This window comes from Bemisia tabaci, unplaced genomic scaffold (assembly GCF_918797505.1).
Source record: "Bemisia tabaci unplaced genomic scaffold, PGI_BMITA_v3".
Taxonomy (NCBI): Eukaryota; Metazoa; Arthropoda; class Insecta; order Hemiptera; family Aleyrodidae; genus Bemisia; species Bemisia tabaci.
This window is the reverse complement of record NW_027311748.1, coordinates 113,151-133,987: the sequence shown is the minus strand read 5'-3', so window position 1 is coordinate 133,987 and position 20,837 is coordinate 113,151. Positions and strand designations below refer to the sequence as shown.

The following is a 20,837-nucleotide window of genomic DNA, read 5'->3' as shown; positions in this document are numbered from 1 at the left end:
AGTTCAGTTAAGTTAGGTTAAGTTTATGTTTACATTCAACATCTGAAACTGCCGCCCCTGACTTTGCCGCCGCTAGCTTTTTGAATTTAGACTGTCACCCGTTTTTACTTTTATGACTCTCTTTACTGTCTCAAAGAATTTTAGGAAACGCTCTGAAGACCTTTCTTAAGTACTTTCATTAATAGCCAAATGCATCCAATCCAATGACTGTTGCATCTGCCCGCCGTACTCAAAACAATCTATGTAGTTATGACTAAAACTAGAAAATTATAGATCACATCATTTACTACCTTTCTGCGGAGAATGGAATCACTTCGTAAGTCTTGATCTATATTTTCCTTCATTTTTTTGTTTTCTCCTCAACAAATAAACTAGTAGAAACCACTTAAGTAGGTGTCTCCGTTTGCGATGTTGCAGACTACCTTTCCAGGGATTTGAAGGGCCTGAGGTTATGCCGTACAGCATCGACTCTCAGCATCAGCATTAATGCTGTATGCCCAGGTAGCGGGCATGTGGCCCTGCGCTTAATGCGCGCAACCCGCCGGCTTTGAGCATTGATGCCCAATGCTAACGTGCCGGCCAGGTCAGCATGGAGCGCTGATGCTGAGGTTTGATGCTACGTAAGGGACCAAAATACGCTTCACCTTTTGATGCTGGAGCCCCAGCTCTCAGTCTGTTGCGGCATCAATTTTCAGTCCCGCAACGGTTGCAAGTTGCATGTAAAGTAACTTTACATGCAATCTCTTATTTGTTCCCAACCTGTCCCGTTATTACAAGAAGAGTGACGTTAGCACTGACATTCTCAAAATTACAGACTGAGTGTTTTTACAGCTTATTAGTAGGCATATAAATTGTAATGAACCACTATGCCTCTGGTCAGAATAACCAGGTAGCTTGATACAATCTAGTATATTATTTACTGTCACTATGCAAATCGACGGTGTAAGTCGGAAAACTACTCAACGGCAATTCTTTAAAGCTGCCGATTTTTCGTCTCTGTGCCAAGAAAATTCTACGAAAACTTCAAGGAATGATGTCAATTTGTTCTCCTTTAAAAATAACATGGAGCCGGAGATTTTCAGACACCGCAAACGAGTTACGTGATTGCTGCCTTACACCGTCGATATGCTCTTTATAGATTAAGTTGTAGCGTTTTTCGCTCTTGCAGTGCTCAATCCTCCTCTGTTTCATTTTCTTGCACGTGCCTTGCAACATTTGGTATCAGAGAATTTAATTCTTTTTTCTTTCAACAGATAATAGTACAAAATCCAAGGAGCTGAAAGATTCTGAGGAGGAAGAACTACAGCATGTGGAAAATGAGCTTGCTATTGTGGAAGCTAAATTAAGGTCTTTGATAGCAAAGAAGAATAGTCTCCTAAGGCGGAAGGAAGACCTGAAAGATATTTGTGCCTTGAAACGGAGCAAATCTCAAACCAAAGAAGAGGATTGGAACCATGAAGGTAATTTCTCAGCAGGGTCTATGATGTAAGGGTTAAATGCACCTCCTCCGAAAGTAGGCATATTTAATAATATAAGGAACTTGCTGGAATCTTGTATTAGTGCACCGCTCTGCAATTAAACTGCTTAGCAGTACTTGAAGAGTTTTAGCCATTACTCAAGCAAAGTGCTCTGTGTGTTTCTTTTCAGTATCGCTATTGGAGGAGGAAGGAATAATCTAAGAGCAAAGCATAATTTCACTTAACCCACAAAAGTGCTACCTAGGTAAATTAGAAGATTTTGCAACAAAGCCTTTCAATTGAAATTCATTTATCCAATTGCAAAACCATTCGCCAAATGTGACACCTCTATAAGTAATTCTTATCAACAAAAATTCCCTCTCCTTTTTATTATCTTCATCTATTTTGTTTTAAATCCCTCAATACACTCATGTATCTTGTTTTTATTGTAGGGTTTGAATGGTCATCCAAATTACGCGCCATCTTAAAATCGACTTTCCAAATAAGTGAATTTCGACCGTATCAACTATCACCGATCAATATCACCCTCGCAAAAAAAGACTGCATACTTATCATGCCTACTGGTGGAGGAAAATCTCTTTGCTTTCAACTACCGGCTCTTATTGAAGATGGTAAGAAAGAATGCAACTTCTGACTGATATTAATAAAAAAAAATTGAATTGAAAAAGGCTTTTAAAATTTTAATGTTGCTCATGTGTGTTCACACACTCATGTAAATACGTCTACAGACACAATAGGTAATTTTCTGAAGCAACAGTTCCCATGAATTGAAAAATTAAGATTCTAGAATGAAAAGTGAAGAATAAATACGGGATGGAACACTAAGTAGGTATGTCTCTCCCTCATTATCTTTTAATTGCATCTTAATTTTCAAAAATTTAAACTAAGGATTAAAATAACTGTGTGAAATTTTTTTTGGAAATATATTTTCTGGCTGACTCAGTCGAAACTAAGTGAGACCCAACCAAAGTTTTGGTCGAGTCATTGGTAATGGAAGTTAAATTACATAGAAATATGTGGTTCAAAAGTACAATCTGTATTCTGGTCACAAGAACTTATCTTTTGTCTTGATGCTTATCAGAGTGTGTAGGTGAAGCTTCAATACACAGGGGAAAAACAGTTGTCGATTCTATATCCTTGAATGTTGAAGAATGGCACACCTTAAGAAGTCAATTCTACTCCCTGAGATGTGAAATAACGGTCTAGAAAGTCAATTTAGTATTTTTAGGATGTATGATTGTCAGCATGTTGTGTGCCTCACAGTTTTCCACAATTGAGAATATTAAATCAAAATCTCTTTTCTTTCCATGTACTTAGGTACTCTGTTTGCAAGAATATAATTATTGAAATGAATGATAGTAGATAAAAAAGCACCAACGCTGGCTTGTTTCTCCTCGAAAAAATAAAACAGGGGCGGAAATTTTGAAACATCGTAGTGGAGGTACGTTGTTTTGCACATCGGTCATCTATGAGTATCTTGTTTCAGTTATTTTTAAACATTGTTAAATAAATTGTCCTAATTTAATTTTTGCAACTTCATCTTTTGTTTTTATTGTCTAACTTGCAGGTTTCACCCTTGTCATCTCACCAATGATTTCATTGATGGAAGATCAAATAATGCATCTGAATAAATTAGGAGTGAAAGCTGAAATGATTTCATCAGAGACGAATCTTAAAGCATCGAATGGAATTTTTCAAGTAATTTTTTCTCCTTATGTATCTTCTTTTTATCACTTAACAGTAATTCTTAAATAAAAGGAGTGTTGCCAACCAATATCTCATCATAAATGTGTTTACGTTTTCTTGTATGGAAATGAAGTTAGGTGGAGTTTCGATGAGAGGTATGAAGTTCCAACTTCAGACTTCACGGAAAAACGAATTAATTGCTATTTTGTCCATTGTCGTCTCTTACCCCAGATTTGCTTTTCAGGGAATGGTAGAATCAAAATCGTCCCTCAAGCTGCTGTACGTGGCCCCTGAGAGACTTGCCAAGAGCAAGAAGTTCATGAGCAAACTGCAAAAAGCACACGAGTTGGGGAGATTGTCAAGGATTGCAATCGATGAAGTCCACTGCTGCTCAACGTGGGGCCATGATTTTAGGCCAGGTGAATTTTGAAGTCAGCACATAGTTATCAAGAATTTGTTTTTCCTCTCGCACGCTGTGTACGTCAGGGAGGCGCTCGTCAAGATTTACAGATTTAAAAATGTCGAATAGCCTCTGCAACAGGCAACATTCTCTAATTTAAATATTCCAATGATGAAACCAGAAAAACAAATCTCTTGAAGCAAAATTTCAAAATTTTTGCATATGTTTATTATTTCAATAAAGTATCCCCATTTTTTTAAAAGTAATTTTTTGAGAATATTCTGAAAATTTAAAAAATCTCCTAACATCGCATAATCAAGGTAATATCGCTTGTTCCTCCTTCATGAAGTAAAATGAGAGTGATACATGTTCTGTAAAGTTCATGTTCAGCCAGCAGGCTGAATATGTATTCAGGCTCAGTCTGGTTACGTCAATTTGATTGTCGACTTCTGATTGATCGGATTTTGATTAGCTTTTTTCCCTGGAGGAATGATTTTTTAACTTTTTAATTAACTTTTTGGTTTCTTCACGAAATTTTACTTGAGAAAAATGATACAACAACCCTGGAAAAATTCCTTACCACTGACCCATTGTTATTTTGAAATAATGAGTTTTTGTTGATTTGTTGTTTTTTCCCTCTTTGTTTTTTAAAGATTATCAGTTTTTGTCCGTTTTGAAAGACATGTTCCCAGAGGTGCCAATATTGGGCCTAACAGCAACCGCAACAACTAAAGTGATCATTGATGTTCAAAAAATGTTGAGTATTCCAGGATGTATGGTTATCAAAGCCTCTTTCAATCGTCCAAATCTTTATTACGAGGTAAAAATTGTACTTATTCGCTTTTCCGTGTAAATCTAATGTTAAAGCGCAGGTCATGTACAATACTGATCATCAAGCTTGACCAGGGACAGTGACAAAAATCCTTCTCCATTCCAACTCATTTCTTACAAATACTGGCCGAATGAGATAGATTTATTTTAAATGCTGAAGTATGCTAGGAACAATCTTTTTAAGGAAGGAGACTTTTTTTATGTGCAAGAAGGCAGAACGTTACTTTAAGGGAACTTATGAGTTCCTATCTTCACCATTTAAAATTTACTGTTGTCAAGGTACACTTTTTCTCAGGTTCTCTTGAGTGGATTTTCAACAACTTTTTGTGTGTGGTTCTTTAGTCTTTGTCTAGCTTCAGACGCGAGAATTTTTAAAAATTCCGAACATTTAAATTTTTTATGAAATGAAATATTTATTTTAATTTCATTTAAATAATTTGAAATTGATTGAAAATGATTTAAATTTAATTTTTTTAAAGTGTAGACTTTGATTAGAAAAAACACAAAACAATCGTTTTTTTACCTAAAATGATCCATGAATCCCCTTGAAGAAGAATGCATGCTGTTTTTGTCTGTAATGACCTGAAAGATCAACGGATCCTTTTTAAACGAAATACGGTCAAAATAGTTAAGCACTGTAAAAACCACCGTCTCAGCAGCAGTTTTAGTTTTAACAGTTTCTCTGTCTCTTTAAATGCTTCTAATGTTCAATTCAGGTTGACTTGATTGTAATTTTTTTAATATAAGAGCATTTTGAATCTTCGAAGAAAGTGTTTCATTTTTAAGATTTTGAAGTCTTACGATCCAAGTTCTGTTGTTATGAATTTTTGAGAGGGTGCCTCAAATATTCTGTTGGTTATTTAATATATTTCTCTTTTACCATAGGTGCGAATCAAACCTACAGCCCAGAAAGAATGCATAGATGAGTTGGAGTATTTATTGAAAAATACTTTTAAAAATCAATCCGGTATTATTTACACAACGTCCATTAAAGACTGCGAAGATTTACGAAAAGAACTGAGGTATATTTTATCAGGAAGTTTTCACTATTTCTCCTCTATCACTTAATTACTCTCCATTTATTTGTAATATCAGAGAAGACAAAGTTGAAAAAATTAAATAATTATGATTAAGAAGAAAAATATTATGCCTCAAAATTTACAAATATGTAGTATTCTGCATACTTAATTTTACCATCTAATGTTTTATCTTATATCGTAGAAGAGACCTCTTTTTTTTATTTTTTTCAACTTTCATATTCTTTAATTTGGCCATCCTAAAATATCGGTTTTAATTATTCTACCATTTGGGTTTATTTTCCATTCCTGCAGTTGAACAGAATTCAAATCAAAGTCTCTGATAAGATGATTTTTTTTTCATATCATCCGTCTGTCCATCTCAGACTCTATTCATCAAACAAGTTTCATACCGGTAACCAAAGTGCAAAACCACAAATTTCCATTGTGGCTTTTCAAAAGTTCCGCTCCTAATTTAATATTTGGAAGAGAAACCAGTCAATTTCAGAGCTGTAAATGTATTTTATATCTTTATATTAATATCATTCTGGTAACAAAGAAAGAAATATATATAAGAGGTTTTCATGACATTACTGTGACTAGTCTTCCACCGAAAAAATGAAGTATGATAAGAAGTCTGCAACGTCGCAAACAGAGTTACGTGGTTTTGAACTTTGGCCATTGGTATTGAACTTTTTAAATGATGAGAAACCCAGATGATTATCTTAAAAGGAGGCTGCATGTTCATGCAAAACGCATTGTGGATTCTTGCTTTGTTGTTAGTTTTTAACTTTGAATCTTTCTTTACATGTTCCCAGAGCTCGCAATTTACAAGTTAGTGGTTATCATGCCAGGCTGGAACCTGAGATTCGTTCAAAAGTTCACCAGAAATGGCTGACAGGAGAATATCAAGCAGTTGTGGCAACCATAGCTTTTGGTCTTGGCATTGACAAACCTAACGTTCGTTTTGTCATCCATCATTGTCTATCAAAATCCATGGAAAACTTTTATCAGGTTAATTTCTGTCGGACATTTTGTATTTGGACACTGCACGCTCCTGTAGATAAGCTCAATCAGCACCAGTAGATTTTTGTTAGCTGCAGAATAAATTTAAACTGGTAATGGGCCTGTTGCAAACTTTTGCAAAAGCAAAAATAAGAGCTGTTTCTATCAGTAAATGTCTCAAAAATCACGATGAGCGCATTGGCAAAAACGCTTCGAAAACGATACTACAGCACAGATGAACATTTCGTTAGAGGAGTCGTTCCATTCAACCCTTTCGCAATAGCAATACTCAGCATAGCCAACGCTTTTGCGCTCAAATCAGAGTCGGGAGCACAAGACCAAAACAAATCTGTATCAACGGGAAGAAATGGTGAATGTAAGCACGTTGGGTTATTAAAAAATCGTTAGAATTTCGTCCAGGCACATGTGTTTTTGGTGGATTGGTGTCAGCCATGTTGAATATTGTGTACAATCCTAGTGCACTAGGGTTGGATAGAACGACACTAACGATTTGTTCACCTGTGCCGTAGTATCGTTTTTGAAGCGGTAAGCTCAAAAAAACGCAAATTTCTCAAGCAGATTGTGAAGTTAACAGTGCATTTCAAACTTTGCCAATGCCCTCATCGTAATTTGTAAGACATTTACTGATAGATACAACTCTTATTTTTGCTCTAGCAGAAGTTTCCAGCAGACCCATTATCAGTAAAACAATCTCTGGGTAACCTTTGCTGCAAATTTTTATTGGAAAAAATAGAAAATTGGTGTAGTTTACCTCTAGATTTTGATGGTGGTTTTTGCATTCAATCATACATTTTCAAAGTAAATGTTCTGAGAAAGTGAATGTTGCTAACACAACATACAGCTCAAAGCATATGCATAACATTTCTTTTTTTCAGGAAAGTGGAAGAGCAGGAAGAGATGGGCAACGAGCACATTGTATTCTCTATTATAGGCTTCAAGATGTTTTTAAATTAAGCACAATGGTCTTCTCCACGCAGACTGGCCTGGAAAATTTATACTCTATCGTTAAATACTGCCTCGAACCAAGTCGGTAAGTATACATATCAAAAACAGGTGACAATTTTTTTTCTTCAAATCGAGATTAATGAGTATTGTAGGACTACAATATATACTCAGAAAAGAGAGGTCTTAGTATGTATCTTCCTTTGTGTATCTGCGCTTTAATTTTTCTCCTTAAAACTATATGTCTTCATCCTGTTGAGACATTATTATACTGTTATTCATAGCTTGAAATAATTGTTGATATTTCCATTCTGGAAGGTAACAATAAATGCAAATCTTTAAAAGGAAGAAAAAAAAAATAAAAAAAATAAAAAAAAAGTTTATACCTCCACCCATTAGAAGGGGAAAAAAGGCTGAGGAAGTATCATGTGAGTGTGTGGAACTGTTTGAAGAAAAAATTTACTCGAGTCCTGTAATTTGTTCTCATTAGGTTTAAAAGTTGAAAATTAGTATGTATCTTAGGACTTGTCCTCCTTTTTTGTCCAGGTGTCGGCGTTCAATTATTGCATCCCATTTTGATGAAGTTTGGGACTACTCAGACTGCGATAAAATGTGCGACAATTGCAAGAAATCTAGACAAAGCACCGATATGGACATAACTCCCCACTGTTTAACCATTTTGAAAATAATAGAAACAGCAATTAATGAAGACACAAAATTAACTGGTAAGTTGACGAAAATGACTGATCGTATTCATACAATTTTGGGACCAATTATTATTCTCCTATCTGAATCTGAATTGTGCTTTCTCTAACTTCAGTTGTAAAATGTAACAGGAATATTATGCATGAACTATTCGCTGTTTGGTTTTCTTTCACCAAGTGCAGTGTAAATTTGAGTCAACAAGTTGAAAACTGACGTATAAAGTTATGCTGTGAGATTTTAATCATGATTTCAACCACCACCTGAATCAATGCAGTGCAGCTTGAAATAATTTGTCTTTTGTAAGTTGAAAGCCAACATCCAAGAAAAAATCTAAATTTCTTTCAGCTCATTTTGAACTAATATTTTCCGAGCCTGCTTTCTTTTCTTAGCCAACCTCGTTGACTCCATGATTTTTTTTTTTCTTTTCAGCTCAAATGATTCTCGACATCTGGTTTGGGAAGAACAATAAAATAAAGTGCAAAGTAGCAACTCCTAAATTTCCTCGCGAAAAAGCGGAGAATATTTTAGCAACATTACTTATCAAAGGAATTCTTAAAGAGGATTTCCATTTCACACCGTATTCTACAATTAGTTACATGAAAGCAGGTATAGTCTTAAATTTTCCTTCTTCTCAACCTGCCTACACTTTAACTTATTCCAACCATTCACAAAACAGATGTATCCTTCAAACATTTCATAGATATTCCAATAACATATGTATTTGAGACAGTCAATTTACAATGAAATGGTTTCTCTGTTTTTCCATCTTCCGCTTGGAAGCGCTTCTCGGCTCACGTCTTGCTTAAAAACGAAAATAATGGGAAAATGTTTGATTCTGCAAATCAAATATTGAAATCTTCATTATCCTTAATGATATTTATTCGAGACGCACCCAGGGCCTGGGCACAGGGAGATGAGCATAAAAAGTGTATTTTTTTTACTAAAATAATTGCAGTAGCATTTTTAATCTCAAGTCATTTGGTTTTACAGGGTGTTTGCCGGTCCCCAAAAGTCCCCAGTTATCCCCGATATCCCCGAAAGTCCCCAATTTTCTTGTTCAGGTCCCCAAAAAATGACAAAAATCGTCCTAAACACCGGCATTTTAAAATTTTCCTGCCAGCGGTGGCAGCGCAGTATATCCAGGAATAAAAAGCTGAAGTGTTCCTCAGTTTTTCGTATTTTTCATGGGTTCAATATGACGTGTAAAATATAAGCCTTTTAACGCTCTAACTAGCTCCCTTTCTCTTACTATTGCAGGGGAAAAAGTCCCCCATTTTGGTTCTTCATAACTGGTAGACATCCTGAAAAAAGACAATTCCTCTACATAATTATTTTATAATAGAAAGGATGATAAGTTCTTGAACCATCAAAATGCACAGGTGCATCGCCTTAACTCCAAAGGGGCTAAATTTTTAGCTTTTAAAAAGCACTATTTTCTGTGTCTTTTCATAATGATTACGATCCTGATGCCCAAAGGCTCGGTTTGTGATTACCACAGCTGTGTTGATGGCCTCTTGTCTTCTGAACACCAGCCTTTCCTTTTAGACGGAGCTAGTGATTCGATCTTCAACTTTTAGATAATCTTTATCACTATACAGGTTTTATCACTATAAAGTCCCATCACACCAGCATCAGGCATACTCCTGTAACTTTTGGAAAAATTTAGATAGAAACTTAGAATTTTATGTGAGTGCTCTAAGGTCAGAGGAAACACATTTTTAGTACTAACTACTTAATTTAAAACTAACTTAACTTTTTCAACTCACTAAAGTCATGATTCTTTTTTTCAGGTCCAAAACACGCATCAGTATTACACCGAGGAGAAAAAGTCACCATGCCCATCAAAGGGATTTCATCTGAGTCAACTTCCTCACAAAATGACAAAAATGACAGGGTACCAGATTCTTTTGCTTCAAAAAGCAACAGTGGTTCTCATACCCAATCCAAAAATAAACCTGATAACGCAACCGGTGTCTCCACTAAGCGATCAGGGGGAGTGGCGTGTAATGAAAATGTTATCAAACCTAAGAAGTCAAGAATCATTATTGTTTCCAGTGATTCAGAGTGACTGTTGTTTTAATCAGTTACAAGATAAGGACCTACTTTACTAAAATTTAGTGGAGAACCAAGTTATAGTTTCTTCCCCATCAATAATCGTACGCAAAGTATTTGAATTATATGAAAAAGTTAGCATCACCTTACAAAAATGTCTGTGATAATTTCTGTAGATTATTTTGTATCTAATAAAAAAATTAGCTAAGTTTTTGTGTACATTAATTTTTTTACGTATAATTGGGCCTGCAAAAAGTTCCTGGTCATCCCACTTTTCGAACTGGCCTTCTCATTTTAAGAAGCCTTTTTTCCCCCAAAATTTGCGAAGCTCTCACCTTTTCTTAGACTCTTTTCATAAAATGCTTTGATCTAGAGAAAAACATACAAGTACCACAATTTTATTTTCATATCTCATTGAAATTTGGAAGTTTTTGATAATTCTAACATATTCTACATACCTAAATACTTCATGAAAAAACGTATCCTAGTAGCTAAACTTGAAAACCTGAAACTCAAAAGTCTCCAAAATCTCTGATCGTATTTATTTTTAAAAAGAAAAGCTTCAATTTTTTTCAGAATAGTTATAAGAGGGTAAAGAAAAATAAAAAAAAAAGTAAGAAATAATAAGATGTTTTTCTTTTTAAAAAATAAATACAAATGAGAGGAAATTGCAAAACATGACACTTTGAGATTCATGTTTTTAGATTTTAGCCACCCTTGTTTGGGTGCTTGGTTTCTTATCTGTTTAGATAGTGCAAAACTGTGTAAACTTAAAAATAAAGAGAGAGAGACATCTAACTGAAGAGTGTGTCTTGTCCTTTGAAATAAGGTACGAGGCAGTAAAAATTGAATATTTTATTCATGAAATAGCGGTTGATAAGGTATAAATTTCTTTTTTTCACCATTCACACAGGTACGTATACCACGAGTAAAATTAATCATTAATCTAACACTATCTACTATCTCACTTCCTAGAAATTTCGTTTCTAATGAAACAGACTGTACAAATTTAAGCTCTCTACTCACAATTAAACAAAATGTGTTGATATTTAACAGATCTTGGGAGAATTTGGGATTCAAATTGAAGCTGACTATGATTAAACAATAAAGAATAATTTCAAACTGAGAGACCAACGAGAGGACAAAAAAGCAATCTGAGAAAATTTTATGGAAACTGAGAAAGTAAAATAAAAAGAGTTTCTTGATTAAAGGCAAATTTTAAAAAGTATATACAAATTCACCAAAATAGAAGTCTTAGTCTTTTAATCTAAGCAGCTGAAAAGGAAACAGACGAACTCAACAAATGCGCGTAGGGCTTGTATGTGCAGTCATGAGTATCTTCAAGATTTGTGAGAGGATCAAAGCACTGAATAAAAAAGAAAGAAACATCTTTGATGCGTTCCTAGAAAGCACACTTGGTTTCTGCTCCTTGGAAGAACACGTTTTATGGAAAAAAACGTGCGACAACCCCAGAAACGTTTTAATTGAAGAAAGACAAAAATGAATTATGAGCATACATTAACGCTGACACAGGGGGGTGAGGCACACAATTGTAGACAACATACTCGGGCTTGAGAGCAGGGGCTTTCAATTTGATAAATGCACCTTTGTTGTTGGCCGAATCACAATAATTGGGAGCGGAGAAGACTGTGATACATCGACCATCATGCTGAACTTCGTATCCTTCTTGTTTGACTTCATGCGACCGTATGATGAAGTCGAGATTATTGTGATCGCAAAAAGCTTTCGTCACGTCAGGCCCGAATTGAATTCCGACTCCACGTTTACTTGGGATTCGACCCATACCATCTTGAGGATCAGACCACAAAAGCTCACACATTAGACCTGGAAAGTATGATGAAAATATATTAAGATTTTAAAGTAATTCACACAGCTTTTGAGAGAGGGGTTTTTACTTTTGCTTCCAAAACTCTTCAGCCAAAAAATATTTTAACATTGAAATAGAACAGAAAAAAGACTGCGCTTGACTGGCTGCAGAGGAGTTTTTTCTCTCTTTTTTTTTGTATTGGAAATGAGGAGATTGTTGGGGAATTTTGCTGAGACAAAGCATAATTTTGCATACAAAGGAAGCAATGATTTTTTATTTTTCCAGAGGAATTTCTCAATCTCTCACAAAGCTCGCAAGATTTTCAAAGGAGAGGTATGGATATGGGCCTTTTTTGGGTCTACCTACCCTACCTGAATTCCTTCAACTTTAAAAATTTTTGCTCATTAAAGGTTTATAGCTTACACAATGCATCAAGATTTGATCATTGCTGATCTATTCATAGGTCTCATCCTGACCAAAACATGGGCCTGAGGACAGATTTTGGCGAGAAATGCAGATTTTCCAGTCCTTGATCGCAAGCCCTCAGAACTAGCATTCTTCACCAAAACCGGCCGTTAGGCCCATGTTCAGGCCATGTAATATTTATTATCACAATTGGACGTATTTCTGTCAAATGGAACTAAGCGCCATTGGGGGAGGAAGGTAGAGGGGGGGCTTGGATTGGCGGCGGAACCGGGCGTCGGGCTCGTTCCTATACTCGCAATGCTTTTCCATGGCGCTTAGTTCTGTTTGACGGAACGCGCTATCCAGGATTCTACATTCCTCAAAAGGAACTCAAAGTAGCGCTTAGTTCCGTTTGGCGGAAATACGTCCAATTGTAAATGATTGTTGGTATAATTGGAATCATTATATTTTTCCATTCAAAAGTAATTAGGCTACCAAGATTTAAATTTTGACCCTCCCTTGCACCCCCCCCCCCCTCCAAAGTTTAGAGCAGATATGAATCTGGGAAAATATGGTTTAAATCAAGCACAACCCATATGCTTAGTTTAAGAAAAACTTCAAGGTAGGAGCAAAAAATGTGGTATTTGGCATCAAAATCTCCGCAGTTTTCTTGAAAACTGATAAGTCAAATCTAATGAAAAATAAGTATGTTTAAAACTTTTCTGTGAACTGTTAGAAATGGTAAAGAACATTTTTGGGAGACAGATGAAAAAGATGGACTAATTACCTTCTTCAGGAGGTTGCCGATTTCTATCAATGTTCCTGATATCATCCAGAGTTACTCCATCCTTTGAAAAGAGTCCACCGTGCATGATTAGAATCCTTTTATTGATACAATGAGCTAAGGGTAACATATTGTAAACCTCAGTGAACAGGTCGCACATTTCTGATGAATATTTTGCTCGGCACTCTCCAAAGAAGCCATAAATTTGATTCATATTGTCTGACTCATGGTTTCCTCTAGCCATGAAAAATTTGTCCGGATACAATAATTTGAAACCAAAGAGGGTGAATATACATTCAATTGAAAAACTACCACGATCAACAAAATCACCATTGAATAGATACGGATTTGTTTCGGAAGGCTGACCATTAATTTCAAAAATGTTGAGTAAATCATAAAATTGACCATGAATATCACCACAGACAGTAATTTTTTCATTATCTGGAATGTTTATATCTACTAGGGTGGGTTGTTTCTCAAATAAGCTCTTTACTTGCAGCAAGATCTGTAAAAATAAAAAATTAAAAAATATGATAACATACAAAAAAAAGAGGAGGAAGGAAAGTAATCATTCGAATTTAAATACAAGGGGTGATGGCAAAAATAAACTAATATTTAATACACTGCCTGCCGACATTGACAGTAAAATTGTTTTTACCCCGCTGTAAAAAACCTCCCAAAATGAAGGTAAAATTATAGCAATAATAAAACAGCTCTTGAACCATGGTTACCATTTAATTAGTGTCAATCGAAATCAGCTTTCCCATGTTGGTCTTATGAGCTGAATGAATCATAATATGAATACTTTAGTGTCGAGCCCTTGACTCCGACAGGGCAGGCAACATGTTCATAAAACATGGACATACTATTTCTTGGAAGCAAATATTTAAAAATGAAATTGAAATAATCCCAACTTCATCTTCAATGATGAGCCAGTCTGTACATGGTCTCTTCAGGTGACTTATAGCATGAAAAGTTGTTCCGATTACCAACCATCCACCCAATATAACTGATTAAAAAACTGAGTAAATACATTTGATGACATACTCTTGAGGCCTCTTGCTACATTCTTTTAACCATCATCTCTTAACGGACAATTTTCAAACGGAAATAATCCAAAATGTTTGTGCTAGAGCTTAGAGATATATTTCAGAGTAAGAGTTTTGAAGATATACTTGAAAAAGAGAAGAGGAAAAAACTGTTTTTTAAGTTCATTTGTGCATTTTGTGAACGCTGTGCATAGATGGAAGACAAATGTGAAGCAAAATAAAACTTGGGTTAGGTGGAATTTTAAAACGCTTGGCTAAAATAAAAAAAAAAACTTACTGAATAAGCATATTTTTTGTGAAGCTTCTTTTGGTCTTTATATGTCCTCAGCAACTCCTCCATGAAAGTTTTTGTCACTTTCCCATTATCGAGAGCAGGCCCAGAGTAGTCGTCTTCGATAGCTTAAAAAAATAAGAAAATTTGTTTTTCATTCCAAGTGTGACAGTGATCATACTTGCGTCAATATTTATTTATTTATCTTTTTATTTTTTTATTTATTTTTTCATTTCTTTTTACGAAGTTTTTTTCCGTAGAATACATTCAATATTAACTATAATTCTCGCTGATTTTGTGCCACGCAAAGGTGTGGTTGCACTGGACAGCCAGAAATGTGGTCGATTCAATTTTAAGTACTCTAGCTGAGTCTACCATACATATGGCTGGCACCTAAGTCAGTGAGGAATATAGTTGAGATTATCATAATTTGTTCCCCTTGAAACTTAACATTGAAAGTATTGTTTGGAAAAATGAATAGTGAGATAATTCTGTAATAATGTGTAAAATTCATACAATATCAACTTGCATGTTAAAATTCTTAGAAGCAAAGCATTTGAGGTTGTCCTCCTTTCTTGAAGTGTTGTTGAGTTATATTTTAAGGATATTACAATTTTTTCCTGATCAAAAACACTTATTATGATTTCTAAAATTTACCTTAATACTTATATACAATTAAAAACACTTGCAACTTGCACACACACGAAACAAAAAATCCCAGGGATTTTCATTACTTACTCATCGATTCGAAATTGATGGAATCAGCAATGCTTCTTGTATCATTTACAGCTATTGCTTTCTCAAACATTAATTTCTTGACTATTTTATTACATTCATTGTATTTCATTTTAGCATCACTATCATTTGGACGAAACTTAGTAACCTATAACAAAATATACACACATTAACATTATGGGGAAGAAAAAACACAAAAAAAGCGACAGACTATGGAATTAAAAATAACGAAAAAATCCAAAGTGGTTTTGAGTAATAACAAAATAAAAAGCATAAGTAACCATGAAACCCATCTCTAAAAATTTCAGGCGATGTTTTCTTCATGATAGCTGGCACTTATCTATTTCATTATATAACCATTTTACTTGAATGGATATCATTATGACATCAGAAAGCTAAGCCTTGGAAAAAATTCTTCCTGGGAGTTGGGCTGTAGAACTGCCAGAGAGTAGACTCTCTTGTGATTCGAAAATAGTTTGATCAAAATGTTAAAAGTTACACATAGTTCCATTGCTACTCACAGTTGCTAAATCAGACAATGCTTGTTTATATTTTCCCAGAGACATGTATGCAGCTGCTCTCCGGTAGTAACCCTTGATGTAATTGCGGTCTACTTCAATTGCTTTCGACGCATCATTTAAGGCATATCCAAAGTTTTCTAACTTGAGGTTAGCAATGCTTCGATTGGCATAGTAGATGGCTGAGCAAGGATTTGTTTCTATTGCTTTGGTATAGAGCTCAATAGCACCATTGAAGTCTTGCTCTGAAAGAAAGGAAAATCATATTCGTGAGAACTTCTGAAAACAACCAGAGATACCTACTTGCACGATAGGTTCGTTTTTCTTTGTTTTTTCTTTTTTAAAAAAACAGAAGTAGGTAATGGGAAAAATTTGGCAAAATCAGATGGCACTGCACCACCACTAAGTGGATAATCAATACAAAATCCCAAAAGTACATCTGATTAAATTTTAGAGAACTTCACTGACCAATTCCAAATGAAGACGAACCAGATTTCAGAGTCTTGCCTTTGCTTCGATAATTTTCTAAAACAAGTTGAAATTGGTTAGAGGCTTGGTTTGAATGGAAAGTATGTTTCACACTTTACCTTAGGATCAAACAAAACCAAATATTGTTTAACAATTATAAGTAAAGTCAATCATGTTTAACTAATTGTAAACACCCTTCACAGTCTGGATATTTGATTCCGCCCAATTATTACTTACGTACATGAATCAATCAAAATATAGCAATGATACTTGAGATCAAACCTACAGCTAAAGACAACATTTTTCTTTCAAGTTCCTGTGATTTCAAACTTCAGAGTCACACTGTTTTTTCGGAAAAATAAAAACCTTAATCCCTTTCATGTAAAACCCATCACTCGCTTTGGCTGAAAATTGTTTTTTACCATTTTCATGGATCCCTAGGAGGCTAACCCTTCATTTAATCCTTCAATCTCCTATTCTGCACCCAGCCCCAGGTGACTCTTACTTGAGACCATCCAGCTCAGGTTGCCTGATCAGGAATTGAACCTGGGACCTTCTGATTGCAGGGGTAGCACGACAATAACACCGCAGGAGGCCAACAACATATACATGGTGAAACTGCAGAAAAGCATATTTGGCCTTGTGGCATTGCATACTTCCTGGTATACTGTTATTTTTTAGTGTAAAATCGCTATGGACATGATTCAACCTTCATAAAAATAGTTATTATTTTATTCGAGACCAACTATCTTCTCATTAGTTCCTGAGTACTTAGCAGCAGAAGAGCTGTAGCAAAACTCGGCTCTGCGCAGCTAGCTTCCAACAGGTGTACATCTCCTAATCTATTAACACTGCCAGAAATGTATCCAAGAAAGTAACTCTCTGTAATAATCATCATATACATCATTTGGCCACTTTTTTCTCCTCTGCTCTGACATGGTCGTTGCTGGACAAAAGTCCGTTCAAAATGTAGTTGTTCAACCTCTATCTGCCTATCAAGAGGATTCCCTACTATGGGTCATAGAAAAACCTAATTGGATTACAATAAGTTCCAAGAAGATGCATCCCTTCCTAGGGTCCGCTGACATGCAACCAGGCTACAGAGCTATCGTTGTGTTGTTTCTCCCATTGTCATTCAGGATAGTAAATAACCATTGAATTTAATTATCAGGATCTCATCTTAGGAAAGTGGTTGTCTAGAAGCAATGGTGAAAAGGTGAGAAGAAGCATCACTCAACTGTTGCGGAAAATAATCACGAAGAATAGAGGCTCTTCGGGGAGTTGAGTAGTGTTACAGAACAAGACTTCACAACAAACTATGAACACCCTCAACACTCAGATTATGTTCAATGGTAAAGAGCGGAATTGACTACTGATGTGAATGGTTTTGATTTTAGGAATGAGAGGAAATGAGGTGTAAAAACTTACTCTTATACAGCTCGTTCGCTTCAGCTTTGAATTTCTCAGCCTGTTCTTTGGCTTCCGGCGAAATATCAGGCTTATCGACACCATTCATATTGGAAAATAATAATATTAATTCGAATCAGAAGAAGAACGGCGAGGAAATTTTCTTCAAACCGATGGAAAATTAATTTAAGAAATGAGAGACGTTATCAATATCATTATCACCGAGTTCAGAATCGTGCCTCACTCGAGGAAGAGGTTAGATTACTCATGGGCTTGTTGTTGTTGTTTGTAGGTTAAGCGGAGAACTCGTGAACTAATGCAACTTGCGATTCTGATTGGTTGATGGCGACGAAACCAGACGAAACATAGAACCGCTTGAATTTTTCCCTCCCTCTTTGAAAAAAAAAGCGGGAGCCTCTCTTGCGTCGAACCGTAAATCTGTTTCTTTTGTTGGTTTATCAAAAACTAAAGGCTACACAAGTCTAGCGAGTCGTAGGCTCGTTGGCATAGAGAAAAAAAAGGAGGTGTTTGCATCTTGAGGTTTGTTTACCCTGTGACGTAGATGGTACAACCTGGCCAGCGAAATCCAAAATTCAAAGTATGAAAAAAGAACCATACTTAATGTCCCATTTTTTTGCTTAAATCAACTCATGATATAATTTCAAGCACTTTTTATGGAATGACTTTTTTCCATAAATTACACCATTTCTGAGAAAATTGATGATAAAAGTCGCTGTATCGACCTACGTAATAAAAAATATCCAAGATGCCCGAAATGCAAACACCTCCTTTTTTTTCTCTATGGCTCGTTGGGACAATTTACGTAAGGCAAGGCACCTAGAGGAGAGGGGGGGATAAAAGGTACTTTGCAGGGGGAGGGGAGGGGATCAAGTACTGCCTCGTGTAGGGCAAAACATTGCTTGAAAAGAGGAAAAAATGAAATATTTGATAAAGAGTTTTTCCAGAAAAGTATCTGAAGTTTTTAAAAAACAAATTAGAAAACAAGATTTTTTTTATCCCCTTGTAAATCACCTGTGTTAACAATACAGCAAAAGGGAGCATTGGATCCCAATACACGGTGAAACTCCCAGACTACCTATGTAAGTATCTTGTCTACGGAGTTTTATATATCTGCTCCTATTTTATTTTCGTAAAGGCAATCAATTCAACATCATTCTGTGAAGTTTTCACAAAATTTTTTTTACAACAGAGAAGAAAAATCCTAGAGGATTTAAGTAATTGCCATTGACCAGTTTTTGGTTTAGAAAATAAAGTATAACAGGAAGTCTACAATGTCACAAACCGAGATACGTTGTTTGGGAATTTGACCATTCAAATGCATAAGTATTGTATTGCACTGAAAGTATCTAGGAAAAACTTTTACATGCACGGGACGACCGAAAAAAAATTGTTTGAACTCATCCTCTATGATGAGGTGATTTTTAACAAAGGTGGTGACCGTAAGAGCAGCTTCCTTAAACTGCTGTCTTCTATAAGCCGTTAATTTTACTGCAGAATAACATCAAACGAAGATTTTTTTTTTTATTTTTCAACAATTTTCATAGATTTTTCCTTGAAAATTTCATGTTTAAGAAAATTCTTGCACGCTAGTAAAACTCATGTAGCAGAAACGAGGAGCATCCTCTTATAAAAATACTTTACTCTGACTACCAAAAGCGTCACTTATAGCCATATACTTAAAAGTTCGTCTTTTTGAATTATTTCAGTATTTTTCTAAATTTCGTTTTTCATTACCTAATGACAGACGAAAAACTGAGTAGCACTCAGAGTTGCGGATTGATTGCTAAGCTAACCAACTCAAGAAGAAAGCAGGATTCTTTTGAATTTGACCTAAGTCAATATTTTCACAACTTCTTTGAGTTAGGTGTAACTTTATCAGCATTCTTAGATGTATGAGTGGATTGACATATTAGAATGGATAAAACTTTTTCTTACCAATTTTTTTATTGACTTGTTTTCCTTTTAAAAAACCATGGCCGTTTGAGGCTCCTTTTTTCATAAAAAAAAAATAAGAAGAAAAAAAACGTCATTTGTGTTTTAAAACCTGACGATGGGCATAAGCTTGAAATGGCTGTAATTTTTTAAAAGGAAAAAAGTCTAAGTATAAAAGAATAGGTGAAAAAAATGTTATCCTTTACTAAATGTTTACATCTTGAGTTATACATTTTTGTGGCAACCCTAATATCAACATAGGTATCAAAAGAAATGAATCACTTCCTGAGTTTTTCAATTTTTTTTATTTCTTATATATACTTGTTTTCATTTGGAAACTGCGGTAAAAACATTTTTTTTTAAATAGGCAAAACTGCGTTGTAACAGAATTTTGTTTGGAAGATAATGATCCACTAATTTTGTAACCTATCTATGTTCCAAGAATCATGTTGTAGCCAATGGAGCCATTAAATGGGTCATCACTTCATCCTCCAAATCGTCTCTATTTTGGACCGACAGCTGTAAACAGAAAAAAAATGAAGTCATGGATACCTAATAGTAATAGAAAGTAAAAGTAAGAAAAGAGCTATAGCCTTGGATAAATCCATACAGATGCCTCTCATTATAATGTTTCATGAAACAGCGTTTTACTGAGCAGAGCACAACATTCAACCTGTCTGGCCCCAGACTCCCCAGGGTTTTTACTTCAAAATTTTGACTTCGTCGACGATTTTCTTCGCAATGTTTTTTTATGTGATAGTCCACTTGTCCTCGGCACTTTTAAATTTTTTATTTCTTCCGTCTGTTGTAGTAGTACAGGCCGGGCTTACCGGCAAGGCGCCCTCAAGGGGCCACGGCAAGTGGCTACTGCCGTCTGTTGTAAAAGAAATAATTAAAAATATCTTTTCCATCGCTTAAGCAGTAAAATTTTGCAATTTGCGCGGTCTCCATGTATTTTCTGGCTAATGTTCGATCAGTTGGGAGTAAAAGTAAAAGGCCCCATAGAGCTATGAGTTACATTTTCTCATTTTTGTTGAAAAAACGTTCTATTGGCGACAAAACCACATAAGTTGTGATGGGCATACAGAATTTCATCAATGGTGGGAGCTGCAAAAACACTAACAAAATTTTTTAAATGGTAAGGCAATTTCTTTCTGCAAGGCAAAAGGTTGCTTTTCCGACAAAAAAATCATTATTAATAAACTCTTTCACAGCCTTCTAAACTTAACTACTAAGCTTTTAATGCTGAATATCAATACAGGGTATGAATGAGTTAAGTAAGA

At 35.3% G+C, this 20,837-nt stretch overlaps 2 protein-coding genes and 1 long non-coding RNA gene across 3 annotated transcripts; 2 read left to right on the top strand and 1 right to left on the bottom strand.

Annotated features, from left to right (window-relative positions):
• Positions 1-41: 41 nt before the first annotated feature.
• On the top strand, positions 42-10,347 carry LOC109036135 (ATP-dependent DNA helicase Q1). Its single transcript, XM_019050099.2, has 12 exons — positions 42-316; positions 1,254-1,460; positions 1,910-2,089; positions 3,046-3,176; positions 3,409-3,583; positions 4,218-4,384; positions 5,281-5,417; positions 6,230-6,425; positions 7,313-7,467; positions 7,926-8,104; positions 8,514-8,690; positions 9,875-10,347. Exons 1-12 carry the CDS (start codon positions 304-306, stop codon positions 10,150-10,152), a joined length of 1,995 nt encoding a protein of 664 aa, XP_018905644.2. The 5' UTR covers positions 42-303; the 3' UTR covers positions 10,153-10,347.
• A 629-nt stretch (positions 10,348-10,976) lies between these two features.
• On the bottom strand, positions 10,977-17,866 carry LOC140225841 (serine/threonine-protein phosphatase 5-like). The gene is made up of 6 exons (XM_072305800.1): positions 17,623-17,866; positions 15,730-15,971; positions 15,212-15,356; positions 14,480-14,601; positions 13,157-13,658; positions 10,977-11,981 (listed from the first exon to the last, which is right to left on the bottom strand). The coding sequence occupies exons 1-6, from the start codon at positions 17,708-17,710 to the stop codon at positions 11,617-11,619; spliced, it is 1,464 nt and encodes a 487-aa protein (XP_072161901.1). The 5' UTR covers positions 17,711-17,866; the 3' UTR covers positions 10,977-11,616.
• On the top strand, positions 15,901-20,468 carry LOC140225842 (uncharacterized). Its single transcript, XR_011900743.1, has 2 exons — positions 15,901-16,040; positions 20,010-20,468. It is a non-coding gene; the product is annotated as an uncharacterized lncRNA (long non-coding RNA).
• Positions 20,469-20,837: the final 369 nt, after the last annotated feature.

What these genes read in the sequence shown, in the direction of transcription:
- LOC140225841 (XM_072305800.1), bottom strand. Translation starts at nt 17,710, where the DNA reads ATGAATGGTGTCGATAAGCCTGATATTTCGCCGGAAGCCAAAGAACAG. An exon ending in CATCAATTTCGAATCGATGA is followed by an intron (nt 14,602 to 15,211) that starts GTAAGTAATGAA and finishes TATTTTTTTAAG; the next exon opens with CTATCGAAGACGACTACTCT. An exon ending in TCGGCAACCTCCTGAAGAAG is followed by an intron (nt 11,982 to 13,156) that starts GTAATTAGTCCA and finishes CATACTTTCCAG; the next exon opens with GTCTAATGTGTGAGCTTTTG.
- LOC109036135 (XM_019050099.2), top strand. An exon ending in AGAGGATTGGAACCATGAAG is followed by an intron (nt 1,461 to 1,909) that starts GTAATTTCTCAG and finishes TTTTTATTGTAG; the next exon opens with GGTTTGAATGGTCATCCAAA. An exon ending in GTCCAAATCTTTATTACGAG is followed by an intron (nt 4,385 to 5,280) that starts GTAAAAATTGTA and finishes CTTTTACCATAG; the next exon opens with GTGCGAATCAAACCTACAGC.